The sequence below is a fragment of the Equus caballus genome, chromosome 15, assembly GCF_041296265.1.
Source record: "Equus caballus isolate H_3958 breed thoroughbred chromosome 15, TB-T2T, whole genome shotgun sequence".
Classification (NCBI taxonomy): domain Eukaryota; kingdom Metazoa; phylum Chordata; class Mammalia; order Perissodactyla; family Equidae; genus Equus; species Equus caballus.
Genome location: NC_091698.1, coordinates 33,397,350 through 33,423,232, shown reverse-complemented (window position 1 = coordinate 33,423,232; position 25,883 = coordinate 33,397,350). Strand labels below are relative to the sequence as shown.

General features: G+C 40.9%; 1 protein-coding gene and 1 long non-coding RNA gene across 4 annotated transcripts in view; one reads left to right on the top strand and one right to left on the bottom strand.

The window, feature by feature from the left end:
- Positions 1-7,097: 7,097 nt before the first annotated feature.
- Positions 7,098-11,028, bottom strand: LOC138917826 (uncharacterized). Its single transcript, XR_011426334.1, has 2 exons — positions 10,938-11,028; positions 7,098-9,675 (listed from the first exon to the last, which is right to left on the bottom strand). It is a non-coding gene; the product is annotated as an uncharacterized lncRNA (long non-coding RNA).
- A 285-nt stretch (positions 11,029-11,313) lies between these two features.
- Positions 11,314-25,883, top strand: part of RMND5A (required for meiotic nuclear division 5 homolog A) — a 62,877-nt gene continuing 48,307 nt past the window's right edge. The window contains exon 1 of one of the 3 annotated variants that reach the window (XM_023618766.2): positions 11,314-11,950. In XM_023618766.2, coding sequence (XP_023474534.1) covers positions 11,809-11,950 — 142 coding nt within the window. In that variant the 5' untranslated portion in view covers positions 11,314-11,808. The remainder of the gene's footprint in view (positions 11,951-25,883) is intronic. The other 2 variants (XM_001496971.7, XM_023618765.2) reach the window with 2 other exon arrangements.

Sequence of the window (25,883 nt, the reverse complement as noted above, 5' to 3'; positions counted from 1 at the left end):
ATACGGTGTTTGTCTTTCTTTGTCCAGCTTATTTCACTTAACATTCATGCCCTCAAGGTCCATCCATGTGGTTGCAAATGGGATGATTTCGTCTTTTTTTATGGCTGAGTAGCACTCCATTGTATATATATATATATACCACATCTTGTTTATTAAATCATCAATTAATGGGTGCTTGGGTTGCTTCCATGTCTTGGCTATTGTGAATAATTCTGCAGTGAACATGGGGTCCATAAGTCTCTTTGAGTTGTTGATTTCAAGTTGTTGATGTTCTTTAATAAGTTGAGGAAGTTCCCCTTTATTCTTAGCTTACAAAGGCTTTTTATTATGAACAGATGTTGGATGTTGTCAAATGCCTTTTCTGTGTCAATTGATGTGATCATATGATTTTTCCTCTTTAGCCTGTTGATATGGTGGATTACCTTAGGTAATTTCTGAATGTTGAACCAGTATTGTATTCCTGAAATAAACTCCACTATATCATGGTATATAAATCTTTTAATATATTGCTGAAATCAATTTACTATTTTGTGAGTACTTTGTAACTAAGTTCATGAGAGATGCTGGTTTATAGTTTTCTTTTGGCTTACTGTCTTTGTCTGGTTTTGATATCAGGGTGATACTAGCTTCATAGAATGAATTGAGAAGTATTCTCTCCTCTCATATCTTCTGGGAGATATTGTATAGAATTGGTATTAATTCTTCTTTAAAGATTTGATGGAATTCTCCAGTGAAACCATATGAGCATAGAGATTTCCTTTTTGAGGGTCTTTAAATTATGGATTCAATTTCCTTAATACCTGTAGTGCTGTGCAAAGGATCTATTTCATATTGAACGCACTGTGGTAGTTTGTGTTTTTGAGGAACTGGTCATTTCTTCTAAGTTTTTGAATTTACACGTATAGAGTTGTAGTGGTATTTTCTTATTATCTTTTTGAGGTCTGCAGGGACTGTAGAGATAGCCCCTGTTTCATTCCTGATATTGGTAATTAGTGTCTTCTCTCTTGTATTCTTTGTCAATCTTGGTAGAGGTTTGTTAATTTTCTTTTACTGATTTCCTCTATAGTTTTCCTATTTTCAATTTTATTGATAACTGCTTTTATATTTATTATTTCCTTCCTTCTCCTTGCTTTGAGTCTATTTTGCATTTCTTTTCCTAGTTTCTTGAGGTGAGACTTCTTCTTTGACCCATGCATTATTTAGAAGTGTGTTGTTTAGTTTCAAAGTGTTTGGAGATTTTCCCATTATCTTTCTGTTATTTATTTCTAGTTTGATTCCACTGTGCTTGGACAATATACTTGGTATGACTTCAGTTCTTTTAAATTTAGTGAGAAATTTATTGTTTTATTGCCCGGTATATGATCTGTCTTGGTATATGTTCCATGGACACTTCAAAAGAATGTGTATTTTGCTGTTATTGGGTGGCGTGTTTTATAAATGTTGATCAGATCCTGCTGGTTTTTGGTGGTGTTGAGTTCTTTTACATCCTTGCGGATTTTCTGTCTAGTTGTTCTATCAATTGTTGAGAGAGGCATATTGAAGTCTCTAAATATTATTGTGATTTTGTCTATTTCTTCTGGTTTTATCAGTTTTTGTTTCACGTATTTTTCAGCTCTATTGTCTGGTGTATACATATTTTGAATTGCTGTGTCGTCTTGGTGGATTGACCCTTTTATCATGATATGATAATGGCCATCTCTATCTCTGGTAATTTTACTTGCTCTGAAGTCTTCTTTATGTGATATTAATATAGCCACTCCTACTTTCTTTTTATTAATGTTTGTATGATACGTCCTTTTAAATTCTTTTACATTCAACCTGCCTGTATCATCGTATTTGAAATGAGCTTATTGTAGACATCACATAGTTAGGTCATGTATTTTAATCCACTCTGCCAATCTTGTGTTTTAATTGGTGTATTTAGAGCATTAATGTAATTATCATATATGTTAGAACTTAAGTCTGCCATTTTATTTTTTGTTTTCTGTGTATTCTCTTTGTTTTCCGTTTCTCTAGTTTCTTTCTTCCTGCAATCCTGTGGTTACTTGAACATTTTTGAAGAATTCTATTTTGATTTACCCATAGTGTTTCCCCCAAGGTTTATTGACATATAATTGAGATATAACATTGTGTAAGTTTAAGGTGTACCATGTGTTAATTTGATACACATATATTGCAAAATGATTACTACCTCTATAGTTATTTTAGTTACCTACTTTTGAAATTTTGGTAAAATATATATAACATAAAATTTACCATTTTTAAGTGCATAATTCAGTGGCATTAAGTACATTCACAATGTTGTGCAACCATCACCACTATCCATTTCCAGAACTTTTTCATCATTCCAAACAGAAACTCTGTACCCCTTAAATTTCCATAGTATTTTTTATTTTACCGTTTGTATAGTTTTTTCAGTGCTTGCTCTAGGTATTAAATTACATATACTTATCACAGTCTACTGGTGTCATTATTTTACCAGTTCAAGTTAAGCATAGAAACCTTACCCCCCTTTACATCTTTGCCTTCTCTGTTTATAATTGTCTTAAATAACTACATACACATAAAACCACATCAAATAGTGTTACAATTTTTGCTTCCACCATCAATTTAGAAACTTATAAAACTCAATAGGACGGGGAAAGTCTATTGTGTATACCAACATTTTTGCTTGTTGTTTTTTTTCTTTCTTCCTGATGTTCTGAGCTTCTTTCTTTTGTCATTTTCTTTCTGTTTAGAAAATACTCTTTTTGGTAGGTCTGCTAGTGACAAATTCCCTTAGTTTTCCTTCATCTGAGAATGCCTTGATTTCCTTTTCATTACTAAAGAATATTTTCATTGTCATAGGATTCTGAGCTGACAATCCTTTTCTTTAAGCACCTGAAAAATGTTGTGCCATTTCCTTCTGACCTCCATGGTTAAGGTGAAAAACTGCTGTCCTTTGGAAGGGTGTTCTCCTACAAGTAATGAGTCATTTCTCTCTGGCTGCTTTCAAGATATTTTGTCTTCAGTTTTCAGAAACTTAACTGTCATAAGTCTTGGAATAGATTTCTTTGGGTTTATTTTGGGGGGATTTGCTCAACTTCTTAAATTTGTAATTTTATGTCTTTTGCCAAGTTAGGGAAGTTTTTGGCTATCATTTCTTTGAATACCTTTTCAGTCCTTCTCTCATTCTCCTCTCCTTCTGTGACTACAATGATATGATTGTTACTTTTTTTTAAGTATTCTACACTCCCTGGGACTCTGTTCATTTTATTCCAGACTATTTTCTCTCTGATTTTCAGATTGGGTAGGTTCTATTGGTCTGTTCCTCAAGTTCACTGATTGTATCCTTTGTTGTGTTCACTCTATTATTGAGCCCAGAGAGCAAGTTTTTAATTTTACTTATGTACTTTTCAGTTCTATAATTTCTCTTTAGTTCTTTTTGATAATTTCTATTTTTTTTGCTGAATTATTTATCTTTAATTTGTTTCAAGAGAATTTTTCTTTATTCTTCTCCCCAAAGCCCCCCAGTACATAGATGCAGATTCTAGATGTGAGCACCTCTGGTTGTGGCATGTGGGATACTGCCTCAGCATGGCCTGGTGAGCAGTGCCATATATGCGCCCAGGATCCGAACTGGTGAAACCCTGGACCACCGAAGCAGAGAACATGAACTTAACCGCTTGGCCAAGGGGCCAGCCCCTCAAGAGAATTTTTTAAATGATTGCTGAAGTATTTTTATGATAGCTGCTTTAACATAACTATCAGATAATTCCAACATTTGATTCAGCTCATTGTTGGCATCTATTGATTGTCTTCTTATTCATGTTGTGATTCTCCGAGTTCTTAGATGAGTGATTTTTTTTTTTTTATTGTATCCTGGACATTTTGGATAGTATATTATGAGGCTCTGGATTCTATTTGATCTCTTTTTCTTAGCAGGCAGCCTCCTTTTGAGATATAGCACATGGGCTGCTGGGTGTTTATGTTTAGCTTCTTTCTGAGCCCTGCCAACACCACTTTGGCAAAAGTGGAGTACTGACTCACACTGCCTTGTTACAAACAGATGAGGAGGAAGTTCAGCTCTACTCTTGCTCCACTGACAACTTTCCAGTGAAAGTGGACACCAACTTCCATCGTCTTGTTGCCTCTGAGTGGGGGTATAAACTCAGCTCCCTGCTCAATCTACTGATACCACCTGCTGTGGGTATTGGAGTACCACCTGCTTTTGCCAGGCAGAAGATGGCAGGTCAGCGTCCCACTCAGCCCCGCCAAAACCATCCCACAGAGGAGTTGGAGGTGCTGCCTCCCACGTCTATGGATTAGGGGAGTTGAGTGGAAAATTAATTCTCTGCTCACCTCTGCTGAAACCATGATGAGAGGAAAGGGTCCAGTTTTTCTGTATTTGGCTGGGGTAGGACAGTTATGGCCAATAAGGTTTTCTGTTATTAGGTTACCTTTTTTCTATCCTTCAGCTAGGGAAAACAGGCTTTTCTTGGAGCTTTTATCATCTGTGACTGTTCATGGCACTGGGCCGGAGGCTTTTGCTGTGCCCTGCCTGAGATAGGAAGGGAATAAAGAAACCTGGGAACTTACCATCATGTCATTCCTCAAGTCCCAAGACCCTACGCAGCCCAACTTCTTTCTATCTTTCAAAATATTCCTATGCTCGTTTTCTGTGCTATGTTCAGGGGTTTTTAGGAACGACCTGGAGGAATGGGATCACTTCATTTTAGTGGAACTGAAAGTCTCCTTAAAAGGCCGTTTTTAAACACTTGGTTAGTTTACTACCTGGAATCTCCCCCACGTTGTCAAAAGTCATGAATCTTGTACTTCAGCAATTTACAACCTAGACTTTGCCCTGAACAGATGCATAGTTAAGATACATAAACAGACAAATCAAATGCATACATAATAAGAAGAAATAACAGCACCCTAAATTTCTATGAGGTTTCATGGTTTGCAGTGCACTGTATATATATATATATATATACACACACTCATATATTTACTAATTAAATGTACACATTTACTATATAAAGTATATTTATATTAATATATACATATATATTACTCTCAACAATGTTGCAAGGTAGGTGGAGTATATTGTTATTAAAAAAAAATAAAGCCTGTTTGGTTAAGGTTCTTGCCTGAGGTTGAAAAGCTAGTAAGTAGCAGTGTTACAATTTTCGTGAATTTTAGCCCTGGGCTCCTATTACCAAACCACACTACCTAGAGTAAATGATCCTTTGTCCTATTAGAAATCTCATGCTTTACAAGTAATCATGGAGCATAATTTTGCCTTTTTGAGGTACAGGGGCTTACGGGTTTTGGAGTCAGATTCAAATTCAAATTCCAGCTCCACCATGTATTAGTTATGTAATCTTGGAAAAATTACTTAACCCTCTGTACCTCAGTTCCTTCAACTGTAAAATGGGGATAACAATAATAATATTTACTTGAAAAGTTTGCTGTCGATAATCACATTTAAAGCAAAGTGTCTGGCATATTGTAAGCACTCAATAAATGGTAACTATTATTATTATTATTATTATTATTAGGGCTGAATAAACAAAGCCAAGAAAAATCCACCTCTCTGCATTTCCATAATGAGGAAGTACTGATTCAGAGTCAAAGCTTTCAAAAGCAGGGAGGGTGCACCTGCCCATTCCTGTTTGGTTTTGTAGCATCTCACGTGTTGCTTAATAACCATTGGCATCTCTGTAATTTAGAACTGGAAGGAACTTAAAGGTCATCTATTTTAAGCTTCTCATTTTATAGATAAGGAAACTGAGGCTGGGAGAGTTGAATACCATTCCTGTTATACCTGGTAAAGCAGATAAAGAGTGAGCAGGAAACAGTATAGAAAGACACTCCAGATTCCAGAAAGAAAAAGATTTAGACCCATAAAACCTGAGGGAGCAGGTCCAAAAGGTATCAACACTCCCCTACAGTCTGGGCTCCATAAGGGAGGGAAATGCCTACATGCCATTCTCATGGAGATCTACAAGGGGGTAGCTCAAGGTAGGCAACCAATGAGAAGGGCCCTGGCCTGCAGAAGTGCTGAAGGCTACACTGGGGAGCACTTGCTGCTGCGAGAGGCTACTTTTAGGAACTTCAGTGGGGCTGAAAGAAGGAGGTGGCGGATACAGAGGAAAAGCTATTATTGTTAATACTGCCTATCCAATCCCTAATAGTAGGTCATAAGGGTGAGCAAGTATCATCCAGCCAGCCAGCAAACAGGTATTTAAGAGGTAATGTGCCCCAAACCACACAGGAGATATAAAAAAGTAGAAAACATTCAGATCCATATTCTTTGGTAGTAGTTATGCTTTCACTCATTTCTTAAACTGGTCTTAGTAGCAATTTCCAGAAATATCTCATGTGGACATTTTTTTTTTTTGGCTTGAAAATGATGAAAATAGATTTTTTTTAAAAAAAATGATGAGAAAGAATATTTTTTGTAATTCAGTATCTCATAATAACATGTTTTGACAGTTTACCCTAACTTTTATATTGGCTGTTAGCTAGAACAGTCAGTAAATTAGCAAGGCCTTTTCCACTAGGTCTTTTTTACAATTATAATTATAAATGTAGTCTTTCTTACCCTTATCTGAAAGTGAATTTAGCATAAAAGTACATTTTTAAAGCAGTTTTTTATAGATTCTCAAGTCTGAGAGAGGAAATTTTGACTTCTGCTATCTTGCCTCTGTCTAGTTTCAGGCTTCTAAGAACAAATTGAAGTGAAAAGAATACATATGAGACGTTGAATAAGGGTGAATGCTAAGCTATAGTTGCATGCAACAGCTATTAAACATCTCAAAAAGACATCAAAAGCAGTCCTAAAATTTTGTTGTTGTTGTTAGAGAAATGTTGTTAAGTGGAGAACAAAGGCGGTTTATAAAATAGTTATATATAACTGTAATGAGAGCTTATCTTTTACAAAAATGCACATGTAGGTGTATGTGTATACAGAGGAAAACTCTGGAAATTTATCCCAAATATTAAAACTAATTTTTTTCCCTGGGTCCTGGGATTTCATGGGATTATTATTTCTGTTCACTTAATTTCTAATTCTGTATTTTCGAATTTCCTTACAATGAAGATATATTTGGTCAGAAGACTAAAGGTTTTCTTTTATTTTGATTAATGCTTACTTAAATGTTACAGAGAATTGAATTTGGAGCGGAGGGAGGACCAGCGCAAAGTCCAGAATGATTGCAAATGACAGGTTCTCCAGGTTGAACAGAATATGGGGGCAGGAGTTCATCTGATACTGGAGTGGGGTTTTGTTTGTTTGTTTGTGTGTGAGTTCTTTTTCGTTGTGTGGTGACAATGCAATCACAGAAGAATAATTTGCAGTTGTTCTGAAAACTGAATTTTTCCCCCCTTGCTTCTAGAGACCCCTCTCTGAGAAATTAAGGTCTAGGCTTGAAGCAATTATGCACTGGGTAGGAAGGGCAAATGCAAAGTAAGGAGGGAACATAAAGATCTCTGCCCTTAGAAGTACTATTCTCCTCTCCTTGGTTAAATTTGGTTGAATTTAAATTCTCTTATTTGTTTATTCTCTTTCTTTTAACAAAAACCTAGAGCACTTTCTCTACCCTGATTAAACTATGGGAGAGAAAAAGAAAAGTCAGCCCTGACCTAGGAGCTAACAATCCAGTTGAGTAAACAAGGCACATATTGGAAAAGTCAACTAAAAGTAGGGGGGCAGTAAGCACTTAGGCATTAAGTGACTCACAAAGAAAAGTCCTACAGCAGTTAAGGAGTGGCTGGTAACTTTACTGTGGTCACGGTCTAGATCAGCACTGTTCAACAGAACTTTCTACAGTGATGGAAATCTTCATTCTGTGCTGATTAGCACAGTAGCCGCTAGCCACATGTGATTATTGAGTACTTGAAAAGTGGTTAGGAGAACTGAGGAACTGAGTTTTTAATTTTATTTAATTTAAATAGCTACATACAGCTGGTGACTACCATATCGAAAAGCGCAGGCCAAGATCTAGAGGGCATCAATAGTTAAAAGTAGGACTTGTTACTCGAAGGAAGAGAAGAATTTGAATAGCTGAGAATAAAGAAAAGATTCCAGCAGAAAAAGCATGAATGAGTTGTGCTCAATTCACATTGAAAGTGTGAAAGCGTTTGGATGCGGGTGTGTGAAAGTGCGGGTGTTTGGATGGGAGACTGTTATGGGTTGCTACCCTGGGCAGACCATGCAGCTGAGAGTTAGGATTTGAAGCTGTAGGTAATGGGGAGTCATTGGTTTCTTTCTTCCTTTTTTTAATTGAGGTGTAATTGACATATAACATTATATTTGTTTCAGGTGTACAACATAATGATTCAATATTTATATAATTATTTCTGATTAGTGGATAATAATAGCTTTTACCATGTGCCTGGGATTACGTTGACCGCCTTGTATGGATTATCTGATTTAATTATTGTAACAGACTTTTGAGAGGAATGAAGATTCATTTGGTGGCACTGTAGGGATAAGAGATCAAAGGCAGGTAGGAGAAGCAATTATAATCTTGGGATATATCAAAGGTACTGATGAAGGTAAAGGATGTAGAAGTTAAAAAGCCTCACTTAAGACATTAGGAAGTTAGACTCAACAGAACTTGACGACTGACTAGGTGTGGAGGCTGAATGAAACAGTGAGTGAAACAATCTGTATCCCTAGGGATACGGATGAGGACAAAATCCTGGGGAGCGTCAATGATTCTGGGGTGAATGAAGGCAGCGACTTAGCAAAGGATCTTGAGAAGGATGTACATGGGTGGCAATGGAAACAGGTTAGTGGAGTCAAGGAATCTGGTAGAGGAAAGGTTTTCAAGAGTCCTACAGTTAAGTAAAAACTGGGAGACTTAAGATAATGCTGACAAAAACTGAGGAGTCAAGGGGAGGAAAGTCGGTATTGGAAGGGAAATATGAATTCTATTTTGGACATGTTGATTGAAGGTAATGAGTCCTCTGGATGATGTTTTGCTGGCTGGAGGGAAATGTTAAGCTGGAATTTATAAGGCAGTTGAGGGCTGGAGAGGGGCAATTATAATGTGCTCTCCCAGGTCAGCAGGTAAAGCGAAAAGAGAAGGTTGAGGATAGAACCTGGAGCGAATGTCCACCCACAGGGAGGGCTAGATAAGAAAGAAGAACCAGCAAGGGAGAGGGGGTGACTGAGCCATACCATGCCCTGGAGGTCAAGGGAGAATTTTAAAGGTGAAAGTGAGTCAAAATTTTCACGTGTTACACTGAAGTCAAGGAAGAAAAAAGACCTAGAAAAGAGTGACTGAGCTTATCAAGGAGACCCTTGGAGAAAAGGGAGAAACAAGTGTAGAGGATTCGTCTGGGCAGTTTGGCAGTGAAAGGACTGAGAGGAGAAACGAAACAGCTTGAGGGAGGTTAAATGAAGATCCCCCCTAAAACCCCCAGGTAGGTCAAACCCACTCAGCCTCGAAGCAGAAAGGAAGAACCCAGTGCAAAAGGAGGAAGATCTGGCCAGAGGTGAGATGAAGCCAGCAGGCCCAAGGGTTGGAGGCTTAGGAATGGAGAAGGGACTCCTGTTCCTTTGGGTACTTGACAACAGTTCAGAAAACGGATGGTACAGACAGAAATACTTTGAGAAGAGTGGGAGAGGGTGTTGGAGCTGGATGTTTTTTATCTTCTCAGTGAAGCAGGAATCAGGGCCATCTGCCAAGAAAGAGGGGAGATAGGAAAATAGGTTAGGTGGGGAGGACAAAGGAGATATGTAACAGCAACAGCTGGGGTGCCTTTGAGAATCACCAAGAAATGAATAAAAGGACTGGGGGCTAGCCCAACGTTATTCCACGACTTTAAGCTGCCATCTCAGATTTACTTCTGGGAACTGACAATGGTAACAATCACCACTACCATTTATCATGTGGCTATCGTGTGCTTATTATGGGCATTTTACATGTATTATCTCAATTTTCCTAAGAATGTAATGAAGTATGTATTCCAGTTACTTCCAAATTATAAAAAAAGGGAATTGAGGCTCAAAAAGGTTTTGCCTTAAAAAAAAAAAAAAAAAAAGATGGCCTACTATGTTGCCAGGCACCGTTCTGGGCACAAAAAAAGACAGGCAAGGGGCCTGCCCTCGTGGAGTTTTTATTAAAGTAGTGCAGATAGAGAAGTAAGTGAATAAATGAATGAGATAATTTCAGATTTTAATAAGTGGTGTGAAAATAAAACTGGTGATATCATAGGTGCTATAATAAATACGATACAGCAGTGGAGGAGGGCGTACGGAAGGTAAAGGCTATATTAGTGTGGTCAGGGGAGGACCCTCTGAGGGGACACGGGAGCTGAGACCTTTAGGATGAGAAAGGTGGAAGAGTTTTCCAGACCAAGGGAAGGCTAAGTGCACAGGCCTTGAGGCAGTGACTGGCTCGGCCCTTGGAGGAACTAAGGGGAGCGCAGCTGCAGCTTAGCGAGCAGAGGGCTACAGGCCACGGTTAGAGGCGCCCCAGCAAGGCAGGCTTTACACAAAGCGGGTAACTTCCGGTTCGATGGAGTCGGGCGCCTCGAGGCAGGGGCCACGCAACTTCTTTCCGTTCCGCGAAGCTGCCCGCACAGGGCACGGGAGTGAGGCAACCGGTCAGGAAGGTTTCTGGCCCAGGGGCCAAGGGGCCAGGGCGTCGGGGGTGGGGAGTGTGACCTCCGGGTGTCGCAAGCGTCAAGGCGGCACCGCCGGCCGCCCGGACGCCCTCCCGGCGCGAGCCCGCGCGCTAGCCAGCAGCCCCCGCCCTACTCCGCGCCTTTAACTCGCGGTAGCGACCCCCGCTAGCAGCACCACCCACTGCCCGGCCCGGCTGGGTTTTCCGTCCGGGGCGGCCAGTCCGTCTTCCAAAACTTCGGAACGACGGTACCCCCAGGTCTGATGGGGAGATGAAATAACTTATGGCCAGAGCGCAGTCCTATGGAAAACAGACCTTTCGACTTCTGTCTTGTTTTCCCTCATATCTTTCCAAAAACGACTTGTTTCCCGATATGCTCTCTAACGCACCCCCTCCAACAGCGAGACTGTTGGTTTGGCCCCTAGGCCCGGATTGGCTGAAGGTTTACGCCGCGGCCAGGGATTGGAGGACGTCGGTTCCTTACGTATGCCCCGCGCCTATTGGCTCGTTTTCCCAGTTTCTGGGCGGGGTGTGACGGGACGGTTTCCACCCTCTTGTTTACGGAGCGCGCAGTTGTAGCGCTCTCGGAGCGCTGGGGCTGTCTCCAAAGTTCCCTATTTAGCTCCTCGGACCAATTGGGTCCTTGCTCCACCCTCGCCCTCTCCCTCGCACGCCTCCCGCGTGATACCGCCCACACCTTTAGAGCTGACGACCGCGCGGCGTTCCTCCGCCCGCGCTCGCTCGGCTGCTCCCCCTCCAGGGTGCGCTTGGTACGGCCCGCGCCGCCTACTTCCCTCGCTGGGGTGGCTGCCCCCCTTCGGGTCGGCGGCGCTTGGTGCCGCCCCGGAGAACCAGGTCATCGGTCGGTTCCGGTGAAAACAAAAACAATCGGCGGCGCCGCGGCGGGCTGCTGAGCGCGGCGAGCGGGAACGCAGGGTCGTGGTCGAGGGGCGAGCAGGAGTGCGGCGACGCGTCGGGGGCCGGGGCACCATGGGGCAGGCGGGCTCGGGCTGTGCGGGGCTCCCGCGGCGCCGCGGCTAGCGCGCCTGCCGCCTCGGTCGCCTCAGCCGCCCGCGCCGCCCGCCTGGGGGACGAGGAGCAGGACGCGGCCTCGGCCGGGCCCGGGCCGAACGGCTGCGGACACCCGGGCGCCGGGGAGCCGAGCACCGCTGCCGCCGCCTCCGGGATGGATCAGTGCGTGACGGTGGAGCGCGAGCTGGAGAAGGTGCTGCACAAGTTCTCGGGCTACGGGCAGCTGTGCGAGCGCGGCCTGGAGGAGCTCATCGACTACACGGGCGGCCTCAAGCACGAGATCCTGCAGAGCCACGGTACGGGGCCCGGGTGGGCGCGCGGGGCAGGCCCACCGCCCGCGCCACTCAAGCCATGGCGGGCCGAGGGGTGCATCGGGAGGGCCCGGCCGCCACCTCCCCCGTGGCGCCGAGACCCCCAGGCCGCTGTGACTTTTTCTCCTCTGCTCGCCCGGTTTGCTTCGAAGCTGCCCCGACCTCCTTGTTAATTAGGAGTGAGCGCGAACACACCGGGAAACCCATCCCGGCGCCGCGGGCTGCGGCGGGGACAGAAGTGCGTGCGGGCCGGGCCGCCGCACCTGCCACCTCCGCCTCCCTGGGTTGGGTGCCGCTTGCCCCGCCCGGCCCGGGGGTCTCCCGGCGTCCCCGCGGCGGGGGTCCCTCAGGCCAGTGGAGCTGCAGTTGCGTTGGACCCGGGGGTCTGGGCGATAAGAGGGTCAGTGCAGGGAAGCCCCCCTCCTCCCCTGCTCCGTAATCCTTGCCGGGGGACTGACTTTTCCTCTTTTTTCCTAATTAGAAAGTCGGGTGTTATTCTTAGCTGTGGGTTAACAGGACAGCCGCTCCTGCAACTTCATAATTTGGCTGCTGTGTGGAAGCAGCTCGTCTCCAGCTCCGCGGCTGCACTGACATGATTCCGAGGAAACTAGCTGGATCAGACTGTTCAGCTCCCCTAGCGTAGCCGGGGATGAGACTCAGGAAGCTCAGGCAACTCTCCTGAAGCAAATTGTGGCACAAGTTCTTAGTTACTTGCTTTACCTGGTCAAGTTTTCACTTGTTTTCCTCTTAGAAAACAGATTTTCTCTAGGAGGTGTTTTACCTAGATTATTTTATTGTTATCCTGGGCCCTGGGGGCAGATACTTTGCCAGAGTTAACTTGTGGAAGCTGATTGGGTTTTTGGTTTTGGTTTTTAAATAACATTAGAGGTTTAGGATCCTTAGATTAACATATTCGCACTGATGATTCCTTCTGATCAAAAAGTAAAGGACTTTGTTTAATGGATTTATTCAAAACTTCTCAAACTTTTGAAAAGAAGGTTTGGTAGCTGGGGTGAAATGCACATACTTGTGGCCGGTGAGATGAAGGCAGTGGCACCAGCTGGGCTTTTTTTTTTCTTTTTTTCCCTCCTCCTTCTACACCTTCCTTTCCCACACTGCTTTCAGTTGAGAGAGAAGTGCTAGTCCATGATGAGGGAGTCTAATAACATCATCTCGTTCTGGACACAGCAGCAGTCACTTTTAAACTTTGGGGAAGAAGCAAATCTGTAACTATGGTGGGGAAAGGAGTTGAGTATTAATATGGCAAAATGAACAGACCTAGATGGCTGCTTGTGAAGGGGAAGTGGAAAGGGGGCGGGAATCCTGGGGAGGCTCTGGTGAATTTGGTTTTGGAAACGTGAGATAAAGCTGAAGGGCTGAGGAAGATAGAGTCAAGGGCTTAATCTTTCCTGGCGGCTGAAAATGCATAGATGGAGTTGGGGAGAAAAGTAAGGTCTAGGATGGTTTCCTGGTGTCATTTCTACAGAGGAGAGTGAAGGACGTCACTGAGGCTGCAGGGAGGAAAGGCTTTAGGGTCTCACTACAACCTTGAACTCTGGGAGAATGGAGGGCCACCCAGGAGCCAGCAGTAAAAGAAAAGGGCAGGGGCTTAGACAAAGAGAGGTTGGTCAGGTGGTATTTGGCTTTTGGGAATCAGTGACCCTTTGTGCTTGTGGTTTCATAGAGCTGTTAAACTAGATTACAGGGAGTTGGGACGAAAAATGTGCAAACTGAGATGTAAGGGATGGAAGGTGTGTCCCTCCCCACCGCTGGAGAGGAAATCTTTGTCTTGTTAAAGGCTGGAAGGAGAAGAATGAGTGAAGGGTGTAGACTTGGAGAGGTGGAAGGAACGTTTCCTTTTTAGGGAACAGGTTAGAGATTGAGGGGTTGGATAGGCAGAGTTTGAGAGAAGATGGAAAGTAAACTACTTTTCTTCCATGAGAGAGACAGACAGGGTATTAACTGAAGGGGGATGTGATTGTGAGCCTCGTTTTAGGGAATTAGGGCCCATCCAAGTTGGATAAAATAATTGGGAGAAATTGCTGAAGCAGGGATTTCTTTTAGATGTCTTTGCTTGGTGCTGGAGAACTTTTCAAGGAATTTATGGTCTGGCGGTATTAGCCATACGGTATGCCATGATGAATTGTCTGTGTTCCCCTTTCAACCTCTTGTCTACCAAATTGCAGTCTTATATTGGTATTGCTTTGATTTTCTTTAATAATAGGATTAAGGGACGAAAAGCAGTTATAAAACATGAAAGAAAAATAAATACCACAAGTGCCAGGTCTAGTTTCCAAAATAAAATCTTTCTGATGTATTCTTATGTGTGAAGATAAACATCACGCTTTGGTATCTGGGTTATGGAATTTTTCAAAGCAGATAATTTCTAAAGTTCTCTGCAGGCCATGTGGCGGGTGTTACATTGAATCTTAAATATGCCTCTGTCAGTCATATCTACTGAAATCTGAATTTGGAACTCCATTTTCAAGTTTAAAGGGAAGCTTTCAGAGCTTTGGAATGTACCTGTTTGGGCTAGTGATCTGGTAGGCTCCTACGACCTGGGAGAGGGGCTCCTTTTGGGACCCCATATCAGGGCTTTGAATCTCGTTCTCTGGGCTTATTTGTGGTAATATTCTTGTAAGAATGTGATATGAATAAAGTAGAATCTTGGGGATCATACAAATACCCCAACATTGCATCATACTCATGGTGAGTGACGACCTGATTCAGAAGAGTTCTTTAGCTGGTGTTAGGGGATCAGTTCAGTTTTGAGGATGAATTACATTTTCTTATGTTTAAATTTCTTTTTTCTAAGGTTGTGAGCAGATGACGATACTAAATGAGAGCAGTTAGGATAGTTTGTGATGGAAACTGATCATGCGTAAATGGAGTATGGTTAGTAAGCCCGTTGACAACCCTTATCTGCTCTCACCACCCACATTCCAGATGTGAACACTGCCCAAAGGGGGCTCGCCTGGCTTCTGGCCTGGAAGTAGTCCTACAGTGAGCCCTAAAATCTCTTTCATCTGCTGTAAATCGCCTTTATATAGCCTAGAATTCTGTCATACAAACTTTCTCCAATTAGCCATTTCTTTTAAAAATGCATTTTCTTAATTCATATACCTTTGGGAGAATGAGGGTGGTGTGGGACAGCCACTCACACCTGGTGAATTAGTTTGTGCTCTGCTGTTTAATCCACCCCTAACCAAGTCCATCCTGGGACAAGGAAACTCTTGTTTTGATGGAGGTGTCAGGCCTGTGGCAGAGGAATAATTTCAGAGTATAAGGCTCTGGGAGATAAGTGCGGGGCCTTTGACTGCCTGTTGTAGCCATTTGGGGGGGTTTCGGTGGTTCAGGGGCAACAGAGTAGTAATAGAAGTATGAAGAGGAGAATACTGACAAGGAGTTCTGCCAAAGCTTGATCCCTTCCTCTTCCTGGAGACTGACTCTGAAGGCTTTTCTTCCTGCCCTTCCAGCTGCCTTGGAGCACTTAGGGTGGTAGATGGGAGAATGGGGGAGTGATCCAGAGCCTGCAGAGGTTGCTGAGGTAAACGGGGTTCGAGATGACTGTTCATGGCAAGTGAAAGTATGTGGTGAGGTGTTGGTCTGGGAAAGGAATACCATTTTTTAGCTTAAATTTGCCAGAAGTTCAAGGATTGTACTGAGCTCTGATTCTTATCCGTAATAATTTTGATTAAACTCTAGGTGCTCTTAATTGCCCGAACTCTGAGAGGAGAGGAGAGCACTGTTGTCATTCAGTTGTACCAGACTTTCTGTGAGAGTTTCCTGTAGCGTGAAGTTTGGTCTGATTGAAGGTTCGGTGGGGTTGATGCTGTTCGTGGTCGTTCCCAGTGTCCCTTGATCTGATCTGGATATCGCACTGGTGTTTCTCTGACTTCACTCACATGTGTGCACTCTTATTTTTCAGATGGATTCATGATTTTGGTTAGGGAGATTTATCCTCATTCTAGGCAATGAGATTTGTGAAGTCATAGATTTGGTGTGTTAGGTATAATAAGCTACATACTAAAAATAAATTCGTAACGGGGGCTGGCCCCGTGGCTGAGTGGTTAAGTTCGCGCGCTCCGCTGCAGGGGGCCCAGTGTTTCGTTGGTTCGAATCCTGGGCGCGGACATGGCACTGCTCATCAAACCACGCTGAGGCAGCGTCCCACATGACACAGCTAGAAGGACCCACAACGAAGAATATACAACTATGTACTGGCGGGCTTTGGGGAGAAAAAGGAAAAATAAAATCTTTAAAAAAAAAATTCGTAACTGTTAAAATATTGTTTCACATATAGCTGAAATCACTATTCACATCAGTGGTATGGGAACCACACGTACTACACCACTTTGGAAAACCCTTGATTAACAGATAAATAGCATGGATAAATTTTGCTGATTTGACTTGTGATTACTTATATGCTTTTTAGCATTTTTTTTCTATTGGTGAATATATGTATATTTTGTTTTCCATTAGCACTTGTGTGGTAGAAGGGATAACAGAAAAGAATCATGTATTGCTGATATTCTAAATTCACATTTGGTAAAAGAAGATTAGACTGAAATAATTGAGTAACATTTTTATGACATGTTTAAATTGTACTTTGGAAAATTACAATCTTTTTAAGAGTAAAGGATGTGCCGTTTTATTATTATTATTTTTTTAGGCTATTATTAAATGGAGTTCTAATGTAGTTTCTGAAAGTGATTCTCAGGGAGTTTTCTAAATTTTAATTTTACTTATTTTGAGTAGATAATGTATTCAGAACATTATAAATTCAAATGATAAAAAAGGATACCCAGTAAAAAATATCTTCCTCCCTCTCTTTTTTATTCTTGGACCACCTAGTTGCCTACCTCACAGACAAAGATGCTAGTTTCCAGGAGAATTTTTAAGAGAATTCAGGGAAATGGTAATTTGTCACTTTGTTTTTACTTTGAAAGGGATTGGACATGTCTTTTTACTTACTGTGATTCAGGCTTAGTATTATCTCAGTTTACAAGGTGGTAAAGACACCGCCATTTGTGGCAGTGATCAACACATATATTAGCATCTAAGACTCTTCTTGTGTGTGTGTGTGTGGTCTCACTCCTAGTAATAAAACATTTAAACCAGGATCCTCTACCTTTCTTTAATTTTTGGTGAATCAAAGAGAATTTAGTTACTAGTTGCAAAACTGCTTCCTTTTTTTAAATTTGAAGGTGACAAATGAAAAGGTAAGTAGGCAATTGAGCATGAAAAAAACCCACCAGATTTTTAACTAATTTCTGTGGTACGATATTTTATCACTAGACAGAAATCAGAGGTCCCGGGTTCGCATGTTTGGTCTAACTTTCCATTGTAGAATTTGGGTTATATATATTATACATATGTATTGGAAAGTACGCTTATTTGTATATATATAAATTCTCTGTGCTTTTCAGAGCCTCCCAATGTTGAATGTATGGTGTTGAATGAGTGTAAAAGGATCAGGGTTTGGTGGACTACTGATTTGTTTACTTTTTCAGCATTATTCTTCTGTGTACTTGGAGTAGGCTGCATAGCCTGGTCTTTTTATTTGTTAAAAATAACAAATATTTGTTAACCAAACTCTTTGCTAAATACTAATGAGATGATTTTGAGAGAATAATGACTAAGTTTTGAATTGAGTAAAATTTGACATCTGCATTTATCATTTAGCCTGGAAAATAGCAGATAAGTAGGTCAGGAAAATTTGGATGGATAACAGCAGCCGTTGTTGAAATACCCTAGGAGGAGAATAGACCAGCTACCAGGTTGGTTGGGCTATTCTAGATGATGGGAATAATAGGTTAGTGATGGTGTTTACAGTTAGGTTTAGAAGCAGATTTAACTTTGTCATTCCTTTCCAGGCCCATGTAGGAGATAATTCTTTGTTATTTGGCACTTTATTCATTCAGACTAGTATATTACTCAGTATTCTTTTGGTTGCAGGTGGCAAAACTAAAATGGAATTTGTTGACTCATAACTAAATAGGCTGAGGTTAGGCCAGCTGGCTCCAGGCGCACAGAGGATGTCATAAGGACTGGTCTTTTTCTCTCCCTCCCTCAGCTGTGCTTTCCATGGTTGGCTTCATTCTCAGTGGAGCTCATGTCATCCTTATACTGCTAGTGATCCCAAAGAAAGGAACATGCCTTTTTTCTGTATTTCCAGCAAAATTACCAAGGCGTGTCATTATTGTCTTGCATTGGGTCATAAGCCTCTCCTTGAATCAGAACCTGGGACCACAGCATGGGGTCCATTCACCACCTTGGGCTGTGCTTACCCTGTGTCAGGAGATGTATGACCATGTGATCCACTATTGCTCAGATAGAGGAGAGAGTTATAGAAAGGAAAACTTGCACCCGGACAGAAGTGACAGATATCTATTATAGTTGAGCAGCTACATATTAGATCACTAACAGTGTTCTTTGAGATGTTTTCTTGACTGGCCTGACCTTTATTTGTCAGCTTTTACCTTGCCTCCACTGTAATGTTCTTATAATTCAAATACTGAGTTAGTACGACAATCTGTAGACTAGAGAATACAACTTGATTAATGTTACCTTTAGAAACTTTAATGCTTGGCATAATAAAATCATTTTCCTAAGGTTATTTTATCTCTTAAATAGTTTCTTCCTCTGGATAATAACATTGGTGAGGGAGAAACTTGCCAACACTTCTGTGATACTATCATATTAGAGCTAATAGAGAAATTTCCATTGTTGTTTTGTCTTAGTCTCTTAGTTGTTAGGATAGTGAAAATGGTGTAACAAACTATTCACTTGGGATATTAAAACTGACTTGTTTTTATTTTGGGTCCTGCTTCATCATCTGTAAATCTTTGAAAATGACCCCAAAATGTAGTTTAGGAGAGAATGTGGAGGGTCGTGGCCCTCAGCTGTGTACTTGGAGCCCTATGGTACTCCATGTAACTCCCAGAAGTTGATAGATACCAGGGAGATGATGCTCTCTAAACTGGACATTTCTCTGAGAGCTCCAAGAGTTTGTAAAAGAGTTGCGGAAACTTCAGGTCTTCCTGTTAGATTAGGTGTTAGTCTAACATCTCAAAGAACAGAGACTAGAATCGAGTAGGATTTGAAGCTTTTAGAAATATGCTTTCACTTTGGGTTTGGTGATTGTATGGCTGAGCTCTAAATGGTTTTTTGGGAACATTGTTTGGAGAGTCCATAAGGCTTGTATTGCCAAGCCTTTCTCCACTTAAGATTGAGGCCTGAATAGTAATTTCTTCTTGTCCTGGTGCACAGTGTCTGGCTGTGTGTTATGTTTGATGAGTTTGCTATTTCTGTGGACTCCATATAGATTTAATATCTTATTTTTGATATATGAAGACGTCTGGGAGGAGATAAGGAGACCTCTTTTAAAAGAAACACTTTACGTGGCCTCTGTCCTCCAGGAACTTGGAGGCTCGTTGAGGTGATGAGTCGAGTCTGCACTTGTGGAGTAGAGCGCAAAATTTTGTCCTTGAGATCTGAGTTTGAGTCCTTGCTTTGCCACTTTGCTGGTTCTACAATATTGCTTAGCCTGTTTCTTCTTCTGTAAACTGATAACTTACATCACAGGCTTAGGTGAATTAAATAGATAATAGGTGTGAACTGGCTTTGAAATCTGTAAAATGAGGTATATTTGTTATTGTTAAGGTCTGTGCCTTTGAACAGTGTGAAGCACTGTTTTAATTGAGACATTTTGACTATTTAGGTATCTTTGTTACCGGTATATGTTAACTACCACTCTGTGCCCAGTGGTCTGCTTAGCACTGTAAGGAGTACTTAAAAGCTGTAAGAGTCTTCAAGGAACTTTAGTTGGATAACGAGACAGACTTTTACATTTGAGAGGGGACAACACTCTGGCCATGGCACAGTATAGATAACACTGCTTCTGGTTGGTAGAAGTGCTAGCAGTTCAAAGAAATGGGAAGAGAAGGAGCCCTTAGAAAGAACTGCTTGGGGGAGGGATATTTTGAATGAACTTTAGAACACCTGGTTGATAGTTATTAATCACCAATTATATGTGGAACTAGGCCAAATCTTGTGGGAGTTACAAGCAGTCATTCTCACGCTTTAAGAATTTTCCATCTAGTTAGGGGAGATGAGACTGGTATGTTTTTCACAAAGAAAGTAACAGTGCCCTGTAATGCAAGGCCGTGTATATAGGCCAAATGCTGATTGAGTGGTACAGACAAGAAGGGGTAGGATTTGAGACAGGGAGAGACTCTTCTAACCGCTGGGAAGTTTCAGTAACAGAGATTGAATGTGGATGGTAGCAGATAGGATGGGGTGCCAGGAGAGGAGGTTGGCAAGAACAAAAGTGCAGAGGAGTGGGAGTACGAGAGGCATTCTGGGAATGATGAAGGACCAAAGTGTGGAGAAGTGGGATGAAAGAATTAGAATTAAATTGGAATCAGGTTTTATAGAGTCATGGCTACCAGGAAAAGTAGTAGACTAGAAAGAAAATTCTGAATGACTTGGGTGGGGGGCATGTTTTGAACAGGGAAGGGACAGGGACATGATCTGAGACCAACTAACAGCATTTAGGTTGATTGGAGTTGGGAATGAGGTTTGGTTAGAGGCAAGAAGACTAGTTAAGGTTAAATGTTAACCTAGATCTGATGAGATAGGGACCTGTCTTTGGGTGATGGTGGTAGAGAGTAAAGGGAGCCATGCGTGGGATCTCCTGAGGGGAAGAATTACCAGGACTTGGTGCATGGATGGAGTTTGGCAGAATGGGAGAGAAGGGCTGGAAAAATCAAAGATTAACCCAAGATTTTGAGCAAGAGTGACAGGTAGACAATTATGGAACCAGGAGGAAAATAGGAAGTTTAGGAGAGGGGAAGGTAGAAATTTGAGTTTGATTTTAAATATGAAATCCACATTTAAATGCTAAAAGAAACCTTATCTGGTTCAGCCATTCATTTTAGAGATAGATAGATGCCTAGAGATTAATTCTCTATATTTTGAATTTGAAGGGAATGAATAGGCTCTCTAAAGTGGCTCTATCTTGCAGACCTGTAAAAACTTGTGCCTACATCGTCTTTTTCTTCTCTCTCTCCAGTTCTTGCCTCATAGTCTACTTTTTTGAAGCCTTGCCTTTCTTCCCTGTGTCAGTCATTTTGGTATAGCTCTCTGCCCCAGGAGCACTATTAGTCTGTACCATGTAATTTAGCTCTTAAATATATTAACTTCCTTTTTCTGTGTTTTCCTCCTGCTTAGCTTTGCAGCACACTAGGCTGCGATTTGGTGCAACGGATCAGAACACCTATCTGTGAATCTGCCTTTCTGTTCTGAAAGGTCAGGGGTTGACCAGCAAATACTGTGTAGATTTGCCAGCTATTAATATACTGAAAAAACTATTTTTTGTTTTCCGTGTGTACTGCCTCTAGGAAAAAATGAGCATGTTCTATTTGTACCTTTTCCTTCCTCCCCTGAGTAAATCTCTGTTGAGTAGCTGCTGTGTCCTGGGTGCTGAGGTAGCTCCTGACAAACCCAAAACTTCAATAGGACACAGTTTAGTTTGCTGCTCACGGTCTGAAATAGACCTTTTATTGTTTTTCTAATACTAACCTAACCTTTTCAAGTTGCAGGTTTTTCTGTTTTAACATTTTGCAAGCATGTCCATGTTCACCTTGTCAACAACTTCTTTACAGCCAATCTTAGACCTTTTATCCTTTATCTCCTTTCATTCCCACCCTCAATTTCTTAATCTGTAGGACACTTAATCTGTACCCTGCACACTGCTGACACAGGCATTCAGCACTCAGTAAATGTTAATTGAATCTAAATGTCATGGTTCTCCCTTCCTTATGACTGTAGCTTTTTTTCCTGTTTTGTCTTTGTCTGGTTTCATTTTGTTTATTTTAAGATATTAAGACTTTTTTTTTCCCCCTAAGAGTGGGATAATGTAAAATTTTTTCCTCTTATAGCCTTCTTTTGGCTTTTTCTATTTTAATTTTTTTTAAAAGAACTAATCTAGGATGAATTCTGGAGTACAGCTGTATTAGGTACAGTTTGGATTATCTTTACTAAATAGATTTCTTTGTATTTATCTACATCAGAACTTGTGTGCTGTTTTGCTTTCCACTTAATTCCAAATTTAAGATCTCTGTCCATTTTATGAAGGTGGAGTTAACTTTTAATAAGTCAAAAGGGCTCAAATGCAATATATATAATATTTATAAACTTGGTTATTTAAAGTTTTTCCTGCCTCCACAATATTCATAAAAATATTAAGTCAAGTCTTAGTGATTTCTGGGAATCCTACTATTTACACCAAAATATTCTAGTCCTAGGTGAGTCCTAGTTCACCCTTTTTGGAAATTTGAATAATAATCATCATCATAGCATTACCGTTCTTTGTTGTCCTCACCATTTTTTACAGAGTGCTCTCAATTATGGTGGATCTCATCTCATGTGTAGTGGGTCTCATCTGATGTGTTTGACTCTCAGGCAACATGTACTTCGTGGTGTAGTTGACACCTCTAAGCTGCCTTTTATAGACCAAGTTAGAGCTTTTGATTATCTGCCCTTGAGTAGACATCAAGCTACAGCAATTGTAGTGCTGCCTACTAACCAGCTGTTTAGTTTTAGCAACACTTTCTTTAACAGTGTGTGTGCAATTATTTGAGGGTTTTTTTCTCCCAATGTGATAAAAATAAGTGACAGACTTGAAAATGCAAACACTGAGTAGGGATGGGAAACACAGTTTTCAATCTTGATGCCTTTCTTTTGGTTGTATTAGATGGCCCAAAGTGATTAGCAAATCTTGTCACATAGTTGGACATATGGTTGTCTTAAGCCATGTGATGAGTAACGAAGCAAAATAATTGAACAAATATATGTACAAGATGATAGAACTGTATTAAAATTATTTATAAAACCAGTGTGTAATTAGGAATTTTATAATTTTTCACTTTGTGGGAACCAACACCCACTCGGGTAAGTATAAGTTTGCTCTCCCTTCCTACCTTCTGACTGGGGCACACTTTTATAGAAACACATCATACGCTAAAGTTGAGATGTATTTCATTTCTTTGACAAACCTTGGGATAGTTTTCTTTTACGAACCAGGAAACTGTGGCTCAAAACAGAAGCCTGTGAATTTTTATTCCAAGTCTTTACCTATATGTTTAAGGTTCATTTGGGGTGGGAGGGGCTGTTATTTGGAAAAGAGAAACAACTTATATCCGAGGGACTCTATTTTGTGAATATGTTGTATTTGAAAATTGATGTGTGTGTATTGACTTGTTTATTTATTTGGTGTTTGGAAAATTTAGGCTGCAGTGCTGTTGCGCAGTACACACTAAACACCCTGTTAGTGAGTGGAGGATCAGCGAGCGGCTGGGTGTGAAACTGCTGGCAGTTTCAGCGAGTGTTGGTTCTGAGCAGAGTCTCCACCTCTTGGCTTGAAATTGAGAATATATAATGCACAATTTATTATTTTTCTGTTCATTCAGTAAATAGTTATTGAATTCCTAATATGTGCCAGTTACCATGCAAAATCCTGGAGATTAAACAATCATACTTCCTATCTTCAAGTAATTTCGTGGGGGTGATAGACAAATATTGACTATGAAATGTGAAACCCTGTTAGGGAAGTAGGTATTTATAATGCAATGTGAAACCCTGATGGAGAAGTACAGGATGCTATGGAAACAAATATTTTTCTAATTTGTTGTTTCTGTGAAACTCATGGGCATAAATCCTGAAATGGCTAGGCAGTGAAGCCCAAGGGCAGTGCTTGAAGTCTTAGCTGGGCTTTGTAAAAACACTTTAGGAGTTAACTCAAATATGTTTTAGTTTGGCAAATGTCTGATTTTGTAGGAGACCATGACTATTCCAATTTCTGAGAATGTTGTGCTTAAAGTCTGTTTATAGGAGGTATTATTCTCTTGCATCAGAAGGATATTATCTTTAACTTAGACCAGCCATGTGTGTTGGTCCTTTGCTTGGATTTAAAATCTCTTATTGACATGCTAATTATTTTACCTGTTGAATCAAGTCATAATAAAAGCGACCTTAAAAAGTACTTTTGTGGTACAGCCACTCTGGAAGACAGTTTGGCTGTTTCTTACAAAACTAAACATTACTCTTCCCATAAGATGCAGCAGTCATACACCTTGGTATTTACCCAAAGGATTTGAAATCTTACGTCCGCACAGAAATCTGCACATGGATGTTTAGAGCAGCTTTATTCATAATTACCAAAACTTGGAAGCAGCTAAGATGTCCTTCTGTAGGTGAATGGATAAATAAAGTGGTGCATCCAGACAATGGAATATTATTAAGCGCTAAAAAGAAATGAGTTATCAAGCCATGAAAAGACATGGAGGAAGCTTAAATGCATATTATTAAGTGAAAGAAGCCAGTTTGAGAAGGTCTCATGCCATATCATTCCAACTATATGACGTTCTGAGAAAGTCAAAACCATGGAGACAAAAAGATAAGTGGTTGCCAGGTTTGGGGTAAAGAGTGATAAATAGGCAGAACACAGAGAATTTTTAGGGCAGTGAAAATACTCTGTATCATACTGTAATGATGGATACCTGTCATTATACATTTGTCAAAACCTGTAGAATGTGCAGCACCAAGAGTGCACCCTAAGATAACTGTGGACTTTGTGTGATTATGATGTGTCAATGTAGGTTTATCCTTGGTTAAAAAAAAAAGTGCCATTCTGGTGAGTGATGTTGATAATGGGGGTGGATGCGTAGAGGTAAGGTGTATATGGGGAAATCCCTGTACCTCCCTCTCACTTCTGTTGTAAGCCTAAAACTGCCCTAAAAAAAGAGTCTTAAAAAAGAAAAAGGTACTTGTAGTGACTGTGAGTGGTGAGCACGACCTCAAAACTATTTCTTTCAAGCTTGTGTATGGGGCCTGAGTCCAGGGAGTTATATTGCATTGAAAGACACAGTCCAAAGAATGCACAGGACTTTATTCTGGGTAAAAACTGACCACTCCAGTGGCCAACCTGGATACCAGCATTGACCTTCAGATCTAGTTTAGTTACGGTAAAGATGGTTGTCACAGTAATTCCCCAGCTTTACTTCCAGGAACGGAATCCAATTAGATTTCTGTCACAGAAAGGTTCTCGTCGAAGCAGGTTTTGTTTTCAGACAGAGAAGTGAAAAGAGTGTTAAATCTCTCCCTTTAGGACTGAGAAGTTTGGTTTCAGTCAGTTTGGTCATTATAGTGATTTTCAAACCTGTTTTTACCTTTGGCTGCTTTCCATTGAGTCCATTTGAAAATGCATTAGTGGAACCTTTCTGAACAGGGCTTTCCCGGGGTTCTCTTTCAGATTATTCCATTATACTTTTCTTGGACTTCCAAATACTTTGTAGAAATTATTTTTCCTTGGAGTATACTGAGAACTCTCAGTGTTAATTATCTGACGTTATGCTATTAGTATCTATCATTTATAAACTTGAAAGTTTACTTGGTAGTTTTGAAGTTCATTTGGTAAATTCCAAATGATGTCTCTCCTCCAGCTTCATCTCTGCTTTTTTGTTCTTTAACCTTTTGTTTAGTTTGTCGTTCACTGACTATAGAAACAAACATGTCTGGCTGGATAGGAGTTATGGCTTGTATTTTTTAGCTTGCTTTTTTTTTTGTTTTTTGAGATATAGTTCACATACCATGAAAGTTACCCTTTTAAAGAGTATAATTCACTAACTTTTAGTCCATTCAGAGTTGTGGGCCATAACCATGATCTAATTCCAGAATGTTTTCATCACTCCCAAAAGAAACCTCATACTCTTTAACAGTTACTCTCCATTCCAGTCTTCCCCCACCCCCTGGCAACTGTGAATCTACTTCTGTCTATAGATTTGCCTTTTCTGGACATTTCATATAAATAGGATCACACAATATGTAGCCTTTTGTGTCTGGCTTATTTCACTTA